The sequence below is a fragment of the Semicossyphus pulcher genome, unplaced genomic scaffold (genome assembly GCF_022749685.1).
Source record: "Semicossyphus pulcher isolate SPU_LCO1_2020_fin unplaced genomic scaffold, fSemPul1.0.p SCAF_7, whole genome shotgun sequence".
NCBI classification, from domain to species: domain Eukaryota; kingdom Metazoa; phylum Chordata; class Actinopteri; order Labriformes; family Labridae; genus Semicossyphus; species Semicossyphus pulcher.
This window is the reverse complement of record NW_027211748.1, coordinates 21,059,695-21,073,759: the sequence shown is the minus strand read 5'-3', so window position 1 is coordinate 21,073,759 and position 14,065 is coordinate 21,059,695. Positions and strand designations below refer to the sequence as shown.

The 14,065-nt window shown below is 43.7% G+C and overlaps 1 protein-coding gene across 1 annotated transcript in view; it reads right to left on the bottom strand.

The window, feature by feature from the left end:
• LOC138611817 (vertebrate ancient opsin-like) overlaps positions 1 to 14,065 on the bottom strand; it is a 71,231-nt gene that overhangs the window by 15,154 nt on the left and 42,012 nt on the right. The window contains exon 3 of the mRNA XM_069685061.1: positions 1,635 to 1,868. Coding sequence (XP_069541162.1) covers positions 1,635 to 1,868 — 234 coding nt within the window. The remainder of the gene's footprint in view (positions 1 to 1,634; positions 1,869 to 14,065) is intronic.

Sequence of the window (14,065 nt, the reverse complement as noted above, 5' to 3'; positions counted from 1 at the left end):
AGAAACATTTTATCAACTTTTGTTTAAATGTTAAAGACCAATATTGAATCCTTGATTTGTAGCAGGTTTTTAAGTATTAAAATTATTCAATTAAGTGAAGAATTTTAAATATGCGTGTGTTGACACAGGGAGAATAAAGTGCAGGCACGTTTGCGACTCAAAAAAAAATGAATGATCAGCCAGCTCTCGGGAAGGAACGGAGCCATAAGATCCGGCTCCCTTCAAAGAGCCGTAATTCCCAACACTTACAAATAGACGACAAGCTGTTTTATGTTCTGCAGTTAAAGTCATAATAGTAGTAAAAGAGGGAGTGGCGTACTCCGGCTGTTTGAGGAGCAGGGGTTAAAAGAAATAAAAAGCTGTTTGCCACGGGGCACCAGCACCCAGAATGTTGTGATTTGAAACAGTGCGTGGTGAAACCAAACCCTGCTCTAGATTAAAGAGTATAACTACTGCACCTCTTTAATAAAACACACGTAAATTCTCGTGTCAGCAGGAGCCCGCCCTGTTCACATCAAAAGCACATTTTCTCCTGCTGGTCAACAAGCAAATCTGCTCCTCTGCTCTTTTCTAATCACATGTAGCGCTGATCTTTATAGTGGGTCATCAATTTCTCTCCGTCTGAGTGTGTGTGCAGACAGACATACCTTTTTTTTTCTTTCTAAAGATATGTTTAAATTGTACATGCTAACTTTTCAAAAAGCTAACATGCTAACAAACTTTAAAAAATCGCCAATGGGGGTGATTGCCCTCCTTGAGTACTCCACTGAATAGAGGTTTGTGAGATGTGAAAGGAAGTCACCTTTCAGCGGCATGGACTCATTGTGTCATGCTTTATTTACCTTCTCACAGGATACTTTAATTAAGAACAACAAAGTAGTAAATAAGCGTGGGAACAGTCCCAAGCCACAATCACCATCTCAGAATAGGAGCTCCCAATTAAAGATAATCACTCCCAAAGTGATTCATCATATTGTCTGAAGTGGACCCAGGCCAAGGTCAATTGAGAGCTTCGGCGAGTGTAATTATCAACACTTCAGAGGAGGGCTGCCTTTCTTGACATTGCGAATCCCCCCTCTGGTTCGACAAACAAGCAGCAGGAAATGGCTAGAGTCACATGGAAGGCCCGGGTTACGAGATTACACAAGATATTAGATTTGTCCAACGCGGCCTGAGATGCACTGAAATGTCATTAAGCTGCGGGAAAGGTGGAGCCAGGTCGTCTCTCCTTATTGTTGATGACATTAGACGGCTGATTAAAGGACCCTGTGATGCTTTTGATGCACATTTACAAAGGTAGAAATCCATCTTTCCGAAAAGTAACATTATCTCCTCAGTGTGAGATTTTAATAGAAAAACTTGAGTGTTTTTCCTCAAATCCGTGACAAATAGCTTGATTAGAATGTGAAAAAACACCTTCTTATTCATCACCTGCACACAAATACATAATTTAGATTGCTCAGTGTCAAGAAGGCAAAATAATAACATCTGATGCGAATACAAAACGACGACTCATTTCCATTATATCAAACCACCGTGAAAACAATCGACCTCCGCCTCCTGCTTCGTGACAGAGAAGATAAAAAGGCGGTGACCTCAGGCGCACACCTCCCCTCCCTCCGTCCCTCTCTTACCTGTTTATTCATGAAGACGTAGATGACCGGGTTGATGACCGTGCTCGTCTTGGCCAGCACGGAGGGGATGATGCTGGCCTCGGGCGTGACCAGGCCCGGCGGCCCGAAGGTAGCAAGCAAGGCCATGACGCCGTACGGCAGCCAGCATAGCAAATAGCAGACCACCATAATCACCACCATGAACAGCACGCGCTGCTCACGTTTCCTGCTCATCGATGAATTGATCCCGCTCACCTGCAGACAGCGAGGGAAAGCGAGAGAAAGAAGAGGGTGAGAAATAAGACCTCAAAGGAAGAGCAATCATCTGTCACTGTGTTCAGACATAGAGCCTTTTGACTTCTGCTGCCACGGGGCATTCAAATTTTCTCCCATGGGAGAGAGCTGTTAGAAGTGGAGTCTAGGAAGTAAGAGCGGCAAAATGAAGTGCGGGTCAGACGGGTGAGAGTGAGAGACTGAAAGAGGCGAGGTCCGTTCGGGGTGAAGTGAGAGATTGAAGGTTGTACAGAGAGAGGAGACAGAGGAGGAGGCAGAGAAACTCATCTCGACATCTACAGAGGGACTCTAATCAGTGAGGAGACGAGGATGAAGGAGGGCGAAGATGAAAAAGACTGGGAGGGGATTTTATCTCCAACATTGGATTTACTGGAAGTCTTGACCTCAAATATAAAGATGAAGTGGGGCAAACATACACAAACACACATGTTCTCACATGGACATGGACACAGTCGACTTTTACAAAAGGACTAACATTGTAAAATAGATAAACACATGTATGTGTCAGTCAAGCGGAGACCAAGTCTATGTAGATGGACATATGGGGTAAATATATCTCACCTTTTGTTCATGAAATATAAACACAGCAGCTGGTTAGCTTAGCAAAAGGACCAGACACTGGGGAAACAACTAGTTCAGCTTTCTCGATCAAGCACTTATATCCACACCTATGCACAAGCAGAAAAATCCCTATGTTATAAAAAAGTGTAGAAACGATGGGACTATTTCTTGTTCAGGAGTCTCCTGGAGTCTCTCCCTGGCAAACAAACAGCATAACATGTTAATCTCAGAGCATCTGAGAGCATACAGGATGCTTTGTCACCTCTGGACAAAGCCATATCCCCGTTTCCAGTTATCTCTGCTTCACACGTATTCATCAAAAAGACGTAAGAGTACTTAAAATCAGATTGTGTTACACTCGGCAGGAAATCAGATCTGCAAGTTTCTAAAAATCGTGTTCATTAACTGCTAAATTTGGGAAAGACTGCAGCTTAACTATGATGAAGTTTGACAAGAATCACAAAGAGTCACAATAGGGCTCCACAGTTAATCGAATATTAATCTTGATCACATTTTGGATTCTCACGATTAAATAATTGATTGACGGTGAAAGTAACGTTTAAAATGCTCCGCTCGTAGAAAACTAACAGCCGCTCCTCCAGGGGGAGATAGAGAAATTTTGGCTTCTCTTCTGGGGGAGCTGGCACTTCATGTCATGAGCGGTTTAGAGCAGAACAGTAAATGGTAAATGGACAGCACTTATACAGCGCTTTTCCAGTCTTCCGACCACTCAAAGCTGCTTTTACACTACATGTCACATTCACCCTTCCACACACACATTGACACACTGGCAGCCAAAGTGCCAATCTCCAATCAGATCTATGCCCATTCCGACCCGATGGCTATGCCACCGGGACCAATTGGGGTTCAGTGTCTTGCCAAAGGACACTTCGACATGTGACTGTAGCAGTCAGGGAACGAACCCCCAACCTTCAGATAGAGAGACGACCCACTCTTACACTGAGCCCCAGCCGCCCCCAGAGGAACAACAGAGGCCGATGTTTTGGTTTAACGAGCGACCATGCTAACTGGTTACTTTCAGCCGAATGCGTCTGTGGTGTGGTTGTCGTAGTTACAGCAACTGTTGAAGACGGGAAGAGATTACGTAGCTGTCCTCGTGAATGCCACTTTGTTTTTCATTCCAATCTCAAAATATACTTTTTTACATTCAAAGATGTATATCAGTTACGTCTTTGAAGTGTTGTTTGTGCAAACGTGTCATGTAGGCTACTGACGCTCAGTCGCATTTTGAACGCAGCTTGTTATTACACTAAAACATGAAGAGAGCAAATCACTCTTTAAACTGAAACTGGTGCCCCAAGACGGCTCGTCATCGGTTGTTTGGAGGTGTTTCAGGTTTAGGGCAAGTGATGCAAAGCAAGGAAAAAATAATATGTAAAGAGTGCATGAAAACTGTGTGTGCGCTGCAAAACAGCACAACTAACTTGTTCAACCAGCTGAAAAAACAGCACAACATGCAGCATGATGAGTGTATGAAGGTCACTACTCGCCGTCCTTGTCCAGTGACACTTTACAGTGTGATTCCCTATCCACCCAACTCCCATAGACACACTGAAAAAACCAATGATGCAACAATGCAAAGGTGCACTCAATTCAGGTAAAGAACCTAAACCTTAAATCTTAGTTTCTTGATCTCAATATTTATCAAAGTAATCGTGATTATCATTTTGGCCATAATCGTGCAGTCACACAATTATACACTTTTTTTTTTTAGTCAAACACAAATGAGTAAAATTATTACCCAAGCTGTCATTCATCACAGTTTTCAGACTTTGGTTTGCAATTTAATCCAACAAGGTTTGAACAAACTATTAGCAGTCATCTGTGAAAGGGTAAGCTACATTACTTCACTTACAGTGAGCTCGACTGTTTCACAGCTCATGTTTCTGACTGATTCGAATGAAAATGTAATAAATGGATGCTGGTATTTGTCAAAATGACTCTAAAAATAAACACATAATATTTCAGATGCATATTGTAATAACATATGCATGCAGTGGTGTTCTGACAGTTGACACCTTCGCATGGACACACTTGCAACTCTCCTACCAACTTGAGCGGTCTCCATCGGCATCTCTGCCTGACGGCCACGTGTCAGCAGCTGTCACTCATTTTCATCACCGCTGGGACACACACTGACAGGGAGCCACTTTCAACAGAGCGGTGGCAGGTTTTCTTTTCTTTTTTTTTTATATGTTGTGGCGAGGCAGGTGAAGTGAGGTTGTGGCACTCTAAGAAATTATAAAATTCTGTCCACAGAGTTGCACACGTACGAGTCAATCACTCAGAGCGGTGAAAGAAAAGAACACGACGGACACAGAAAGAGACTCAGATTGTCCAGCGGGCAGTCATCATGCTGCTCATCACAGCTAATCATGAAGAAAATATATTCATCACTCTATCACATGCTCGGCTCGCCCCATCACGAAACCTCCATATTTGCATAATGCTACCCCATATAGAGACATTTTCCTATTATTTAGCACATACCACCTGTATGGCATAGACATGTTTACGTAGGCTGTGAGGGTCTATAGAATACTGTGCCACGGTATGCTTAAGTGCTCTCTGTATTTTTCAGTTCCCATTATACTGGCCATGCTGTATTCCTGTAGACTCCTGTGCTGCCACTCACACTGCAGCATTTGCATTCATATATACAGATTAATATGGAACTCAGCTTCCACCAGACTCTCAGAGTGTTTGCATTACCGCCACAATATGACACAGAGCAAATAAATGATTTCCCATTGTGGCAGACTAATCAAGCCATGCCGGTGATTGACAGACTCTTTACATTCAGCTCATTTACCCCCAAGAGGTTTCCACAACTCCGCTAATGGGAACTTAGGGTGTGTTTCAGACAAAACATGTTTAAAACCATTTTATTCAAACTCTGGAGTGTTTACTGTCTCGGTTTAGTTCCTCTCAGGCAAACTGTGTCAGGAGCAAACAGCTGGTTCTTTTTTTCTAAACAATGGGTCCTTAGTTTCAGACGGAGGAATACAAATCAGGCTTCTCTTAGGAGATTGTATCAGCTGCGGCTAGCAGATTAAGCTAACGTTGGCTTCATGAGTTAAAATGTTTCACGTTAACTTCCAAAATAGCAGGTTGATACGTTATGTACGAGTGCACTAGAACTAGTTTCTGTTCATGTACTAGTTTGCCATATTACTAGTATAATAAGGAAACACCAGAATGTTCTTAGCCTACTTGGACCATGGAGGTACAGTTGTTATGAGATTTATGCTTCATTATTCGCTTGGATGGAAGGTACTAGTTTCTAGCAGTGGGTCCATTGGCCATTATTGGTCCCTTATAGGCAATTAGACACAGCCTTCCTTAGCTAAGACACGTCAATAAATAAAAGGAAAATAACTGAGTGAGTCTGCTAAAGCTCTTCTGCAGCTGCTGCAGTTCAATAGCTGGAGCATCTGCTTTAGCTAATGCTAGTGCGATAGCCATATATCAGACAGAATTATCAACTAGCTACAATCTGTTTCGGCTATTGGTCAATTGATTGAGCAAATCAAAAGGTCTGGACCAGACCACAGTGGCCCACCTACATGTAATATTTGGTTGCCACAGTGTATGTATAATTTTGTGGCAACAGGCTAGCAGGGTCGGTTAATTTCAGACCCTAATTCGCATTTTTGGGGTATGTTTCACTTATGACGTTGAGGGGAAAAGCATATAGGATAAGCACAAAGCAATGTGTTTGGGAGTCCAGTTAAGTAGGCCAGCATCGTAACCTGGAACCCTCTGCATTGGGAGTAACACTATGATAGCATTACCCCTGACAGTTAGCCAGCCCTGCTAACTCTTGCAGGTTGTTTGAAGGGAAAAGTAGACTACATGTCACACTTCTGCTCTGGTGTTTCTGGCTTTGGAAAGAAAGAAAAACATTATATTCCATGTTCTCTCATACCCCCATGCACAATACTTCAACATGAGGACAAATCCACAGCTCGACAGGTCTGCTGTGCTTAGTTGCGACTGCTATGATTGGACAATTCATGTTTTAGGAGGGGTTCAGTGAGCGGTCAATTGCAGCAAAGAACATAGACAAGTCCATCACAGTGAAGCCACTGGGACTAACTGAATTTGTTTTGACTCCCTCTGCCATCAAATCTAACTTGGCAGGACAACGGCAGGAGAAAAAAAAGTCCAATAAACAAGCTCCTGAGGAGAGGATTTGATATTTGCTCTGAAAAATGCCAGTGTAAACTCATACATACAAATAGAAAACAACTGTAGATTCATACAACAGGCAATGTGTCTACAAAGTGCTTGTATAATGCTAATAGTGACATTAAAATGACACATTGAATGTCTACAGGTACACACACAAGTTTTATGTCAGAAAAGTTCCATATTTACTTTCGGTTTGGCTCTGTTCGCACTCTGTGGACGTTCTCACGTTGTCAGCTCTGGAGAATAGCCGACTAATAGCTTCAATCTTGACTCTGATTAAATAAATGAAGTGGCAGAGATCACAGACAAATTGAGGAAATGTAGAGTAAGTGCTGAATGATTGCAATCAAAGGCGGGGTGTCTAGTGAAAGGAGCTAGCTTACTAATTGACTGCCCTGACAGAGAGACTGTTTCATATGCTAAACAGCAGTCCCCAAAGCCCTATAATTAATATTTATGCGTCGGCCATGTGACGGCACAAATCTGTTGCAGCCTTTTGTCACGGCGTTGAAGACTACAAGCTTGGTAATGAGCATCAAGACAACAGTAAGGCTTTATGATGGACAACATGATGTTACATTTAGTAGGCAGTGAACTGAGAACAGAAGCCTTCCTTCTTTTCTGCTCAGCTTCATGACAGTTAGAAATAGAGTTGTAGATTATGGGCAGCGGTCCAACGCGGCTCCAACGCTCACAGAGAGCGGACGGACGAGTGGGAGCGAATGTGTCAAGAAGTGTTATGATGGGAACTCGTAGAATGGAATATCTTCACAGCCTTCACTGACTAAATTAAATATCCGATGGCTAATTTTCCTCCGCGCCGACAGAAGGGGCTTTGTCTCCTCTTGAGTCTCTGGCGGGCTGTCAGTTATTCAGACAGATCATCTGGCCAGCGTGCCGCAACATAAAAATTACTTTTGAACCAAAGTGAAAGGAACAGACTGGAAATAAAATTAGGTTGAAAGTGTTGGGACATGAAATTGATTTGTACTTTCATCACACGTGTCAGTGGGCTTCTGCTCAGTTTTTTTCAGTCTTGTTCCTGTCATAGATACAGTACAAGTACATATTTAAATTTCAGATTTACAGTGTGTATATTATGTTTTCATAACCATAATCAGATTAGTGATGAAAGCGTCCCTGTTTGCAAGACAGTGGAACAGTGAGCCAGCATCCACAGTGCTGAAACTAAAGCAGCTAAAGATTCAACCATCAAACTTTTGTCAAACTTTTTCTCACTGTGACAAGTCAAAGTGTCTGCCAAGAAAAGGACAATATTTCAAACATTGGATGAAGTATCCAAACACAATGGCTCAGTATTTCTGGTGAAATCTTCTGCCTCAGTGTGTGTGAAGTGGGTTCGGGCTGGTTGAGTCGCCATCGTCCATTGGGTGGCTGTCTTTCATCTACCCCGGCCCCCTCTTCCCTATTTATGTACTCCCCAGTGCCACACCTGGAATGTTCTAATTGTCAGATTTAAAATTGTTATAAAATTCCAGTGGACCAGAGCTTCTTAGATGGCAGACAAGCGAAAAGTGACTTGGTCGAACTCGCTGACGTTCATCAATGGAGCAGAGAGCGTCAGCCCAGCCAACATACTGAAGCCGCGGTGACCTGCTTCATGCTGTCTGGCATCAAGCTTCCCCTGTTAGCTTTATGGTTTGTGGTCGTCTTTACACCCGATTTGCAAGGTTTACACCCTGGCATTCTGTCGCTGTTGTATTGCTGTGTTTTAACAATGCTGCTAAAAATAATAAAAGTTCAACGCTGCTGCTACACTGCTGTATATATACTGATCAGCCATAACCTTATGACCACTGACAGGTGAAGTGAAACACATTATCACATTATAATGGATTCTGTCAGTGGGTGGGATATGTTAGACAGCAAGTGAAGCAGGAAAAATGTGCAAGTGTAAGGAGCATCTCCAAAGCTGCAGCTCTTGTGGGCTGTTCCCGGTCTGCAGGGGTCAGTACCGACCAAAAGTGATCCAAGGAAGGAAAACTGGTGAACCAGTGACAGGTTCATGGGAAGCCAAGGCCCATTGATGCACGTCAGGAGCAAAGGCTGGTCCGTGTGGTCCGATCCAACAGAAGAGCTACTGAAACTCAAATTGCTGATTGCTTGTTGATGCTGGTTCTGATAGAATGGTGTCAGAACACACAGCGCATCACAGTTTGTTGTGTATGGGACTGTGGAGCTGCAGACCGGTCAGGGTGCCCATGTTGACCCCCGCCATCACTGAAAGCACCTACAATGAGCACGTGAGCATCAGAGCTGGACCACTGAGCGATGGAAGAAAGAGGCCTGGTCTGGTGAATCACATTTTCTTTTACATCATGTGGATGGCCGAGTGCGTGTGCATCGCTTACCTGGGGAAGACATGGCACCAGGATGCACTATGCAAGCCGGCGGAGGCAGTGTGATGCTTTGGGCAATGTTCTGCTGGGAAACCTTGGGTCCTGCCTTCATGTGGATGTCACTTTGACACCTACCTTAGCATTGTTGCAGACCAAGTACACCCCTTCATGGAAACAGTATTCCCTAATGTCAGTGGCCTCTTTCAGCAGGATAATGCGCCCTGCCACACTGCAACAAATGGTTTGAGGAACACAACAAGTTCGAGGTGTTGACTTGGCCTCCAAATTCCTCAGATCTCAATCCAGTCGAGCGTCTGTGGGATGTGCTGGACCAACAAGTCCGATCCATGGAGGCCCCACCTCGTAACTTACAGGACTTAAAGGATCTGCTGCTAACGTCTTGGTGCCAGATACCTCAGCACACCTTCAGAGGTCTAGTGGAGTCCATGCCTCGAAGGGTCAGGGCTGTTCTGGTGACAAAAGGGGGACCAAACAATATTAGGCAGGTGTATAAGGCTGTTTGAGTGTGCCTGTCTGAAAAGTAATGATGTGTCCAGCAGTGATTGCGTGTTTTGTGGACATGCCTTTCCTGCTGCTAAGACGTTTTACCCTCCAGGTGACACTGAAGTTGACATTAAGTACCTGCTTTCAATATGTGTCGGGCACGTCGTCCCTCTGAGGGAAAAGTCTCTCTGTGGTCCTGTTTTGTCACTCTGACATCTTCAGTTGAAATTTCCTGTCTGTAGGCAAAGCCGTCTATTCTAATCACAGCGTGTCGCATGTAAGAGGATGAATAATGGTGTGTGGAGCTACAGGGACAGATAAACTGGATCGTGCGCCGTGTCACTTGGGAAATTTGACAGTTACACTTTACTGTAGGCATTTAGCTGCTCATACTTCATGTTCAGAAGAGGACAATGTGTGCACGGTAAAATCAGCTCCTGTACGAGCCTTTAACGGTTAAGCACCGGGCAGAAATGAAGTGAGCACTCAGTGAGGCACACACGCTGTTCTTTTTGAAGAGATTTTTTGAATGAGGGGCTGTTTAGCTTTGCCGAATATAGGCGGAGAGTTATTTCACGCTGAACAGGCGGAGAGAAACCGAGCCGAAAGAAGTGATGACCAGGTCGTCTCTGGAGGGGAATGTGGCAGAATTTACTGGATGGGCTGCAATAATCAGGCCATTATTCCAGCTCCATTATTATTAGCCTTGTTGAAGCAGGGACTAGTCGAAGCACATGTATGAATTGGGGGATGAGTTTCACTTTAAAAGAATATTTCAGCAGCCTGACTGCAGCTCGTGCTGCAGTGGTCGGAGCAGGGGGTGATTAAAGTTTGAGCAAAGAGCCGAGCCCCATACTCGGGCTGTGTCTGCATTGTTGGCCCTGTATGACAGCTCTTTGTCTAGAAAGAAGTCAGAGCTCCTGCAGGCCGCGGGCAAGAGTCGTTATAGTGTTGTCAGTGGTGATGGAGGGGTCTAGTGGTGGGGGAAAAGTGTAGCAGAGTCCAAACATCCATCCTATAAAAGTTTTTAGTGTTGTTGTTTCAAGGAAAAAGGAAGAAGAAAACTTATTAGAACGGTTTGTAGTAAGAAATTAAACTACATGTTTTTTTTCTTCATTCAGAGTCTCAGAATGGGAAACATTTATCTTCATTTTCATTGCACGAGTTGCAGCAGGGGGCACAGGTAGGGAAATATAATGGAGACCATTTATATTGTTGCTTATTTGCCTGAGAAGCTGAATCAATAACTGAAAACTAGCCAAATGGAACATGTTGACTCGCTTTAGAGCGTCTGCATTTGTTTCCACTGCTCTGTAGAGTCGCACGTAACACTGTGGTTTATGAGGAGTGGGCTCGAAGACGGGCTGGGTGACAAGGGAAGAAGTTTTTATACAAAGTCATTTCCTCTGAAGTTGGCCATAATTGACTTTAGCTGGATGTAATCATAGAGGACATTAAACCCCTCTTGTACATCGCTCAGCTGCTTTCATTTCTTACTCTATAACCAGTGTCTCAACTCCCTTTAATGCTTCCCCTTTGATTGACACTTCAAACCATTTCAAGTGTCAGATCTCCACCTATGACCAACACCTTCAACACCTCTGATGGATCACAACTCTGACAACTTCCTTCAGTACTTACACCTTAGCTGACACTTCGGCTGAAATCTTATTTCAGTTCAAACTAACTTTCTCTGGAAATTTGGCTTGAAATAGTCAAAATGGATAAATATTATCAAAAGTGAGAGTCTCTGAATATCCACAAAGACATCGTGTGAAGAGAAACGTACATCAAATTATTATTACTGAGAAGTTGTGTCAGAGGCTAACTTCTTACTGCTCCTTTCGTCTTGGAACATTCAGAATAGATGAAGTTGTGGTTTCTCCTTTTGGACCTGAACGCTCTGACCTTTCCCCTTTCTTCCTGCAGTAACTTTTTGGCCGGCAGTGTGGAAAGTGAGTGTTTTATTAGTGAGAAGCAAAGTGATGGTCAATCAAGAGGAGCGGAGGGAAATGTTAGCAGGAAGCTATCTCGCTATCTGCAGTGGTTACATGTTACTGTTCTTATGAATGGTTCACATAACGTAACAAATATCAAAGCCTAACCAGACCAGATTAAAACCAATCAGAAAAGTTTCAAGAACACCAAAGTTATAATCTCGAAGTCCTCAGTTTCGTTCTATTTGGCAGCACCTAATGGAGATAAGGGCTCATACATCCAGGATAACCACATGTCCACGGTTGGCTCCGGTTGTAACTCTTGATTCTCCTCGCTGACGGTCGCTTTCCTTTTCAGACTGTTTGCCTTCATCTGAGCGTCCAATCTGTTTCTTTTTCTTCGGATTTTCACTTATTGTTGAAGTTGTATCTGTAGTCATCCATCTTTTCTTTGTTTGTTCAGCCATAGTAGATTACTGTTTACTTGCAACACTTGCAGAGAGCGGAAAAGCAGCCGCTTAGCTCCGCCTACCCTCTCTGGCAGACCAACCGCTGCTGGGTGATGGAAAAAGTGTCACTAACTGGGCGCCGCTTGTGATTTTTTACGTGAAAGTCGCCACAGACACCCAGTCTGTAATACTGCAAATGCAAAGGCTTTCATCAGTGGGCCATAGTCTCAATCACCATTGTGTTACCTCATTCAGCGATAGATAGAGACTTAACAGACATTTATTTACTTGAAAATGTTTAAATAACAATATGTTGAATTTAGACTTTTTAGATGTTTATTATTGTGAAGTTTAGGCCCTATTACATAAATTAGAGACTATTAAGGATTTGAGTCTTTTAAGCTTAACAGTAGCCCTTTTTACACTGCTGTTAGACATTGGACCAAGCAGCAGCCCCAGTGTGTGTTTTTACAAAGCATTCCAGCGTTGTGGAAGCAAAGTGTGCACGAGGTGAAAACAAACGGCGCGTGCTTCACACACACACACACACACACACACACACACACACACACACATGGCGCTGTTCCGCCCTGCTGGCTCTGCTGTTTACACAGACACTGTTTCGCCTCTGTTACGTCTCTCCACCTCCGATTCCGGCTCAGAGGACGACTCTGCCCCACCATTCCGCGTTTTACATCAAAGACGGGGTGTGACGGAGGCGTAATAATCCCGCCTTGAACTGGCAGTGTGTAAGGGCCTTTTGACTGGCTTCTAACCCCGCTCGGCGCTCACACTGTAAACTTTAAGTGGCATCTTCTTTCAGTTGTCACTTGATACTCACACTGGCACTTATATCTCATGACCTCCACCTACACCGACTCTTCACGCTCAATTACTTCATTCAGTTACACTTGGAGTGAAACGTTCACTCCTTTCGTTGCTTTAACCTGAAATGAAACGATAAATTTTAAACTTTACCTTCAATGTACACTACTTCAAAGTTCGGAACAAAACCAGAATAATTTCTGATCACTCAGTCAATTCCTTTGTATGCTCAAAACTTAAATATTTAGGCTTGAACAAGAGATAATCCGTGTTCACAGGCTGGTGGAGAAATGGAAAATAAGAGCAGTTTATGTCAAAGCATGCATGAAAATCTCAAATGATAGTATTTGATGTAATAAGCAATGTGAAACTTCGGTCCCTGTATGTATTTATTGTTGTCTTCTCTGAAGCCTCATGCCGCACTGATGGGACCAGCAGCTTTCTATATCAGAGTAATTAAATAGTCTCATCAGCTTAATACAGCTGAGTACAGCTGCAGGAGGCCATGTGAGACTTAACAAACTTTGACGGACTAGAACCTGTGTTTATTCCTCCCAGTCAAAGTGTTCGAATGTGCAATTTTGTTCTATCATTATGTTATGTTTCTATATATGTACGTTTATGTTGTCATCTATATGTTTAACACTAGAACCGCCATAGACGATGTTATTTGGCGTTGTGGTAGAAAAAATTAAATGATTGCGTCATTATGCGTTTCCCTCCTGCCCTGACTTTTCCTACATACCTCTCCTGCGCATGCTTGCTTTGTCACAATGATGTCATTTAGACATTGAGAAAAACAGGTAGACGCCTTTTATTGTTGTTTTTCACCCTCAACGACCCCCTATAGCCACAGAGTGGCGTTGTTGAGCGTTGGTACTTTCATCAGCGGGAGGAGAACAGACGCATTTGCGTAATGGCCTGATAAGCACACCGAGACAATGGCTCGGACATCCAAACTAATTATGCACACATGCACTATTTAATTGTAGGCTTAAACTCAGGTGACATGGAGATTATTCTGTGAGAAAATGGCAAGCCGACAGACGTCTGATTCTGAGCCAGAACTGGAGCTAGAACCGGAGGCTGAGTGTGACCCGGTCCCGCCTGCTGAGACACCCCGAGCTCCTCACCGCAAAAGGTCCCGAACTAAGCCGACTGAACACGCACCAAAACGCACAGATTCCTTTTCCTCTTTTGAAGAGAACGGGTAACGGGAGGGTGCAAGATGGCACAGTGCCAACAGAGCAAACTGTTGGCAGTGAGCACAGCGCGCACAGTGCAGGTAGGCTGCCTGTGCATTGTGC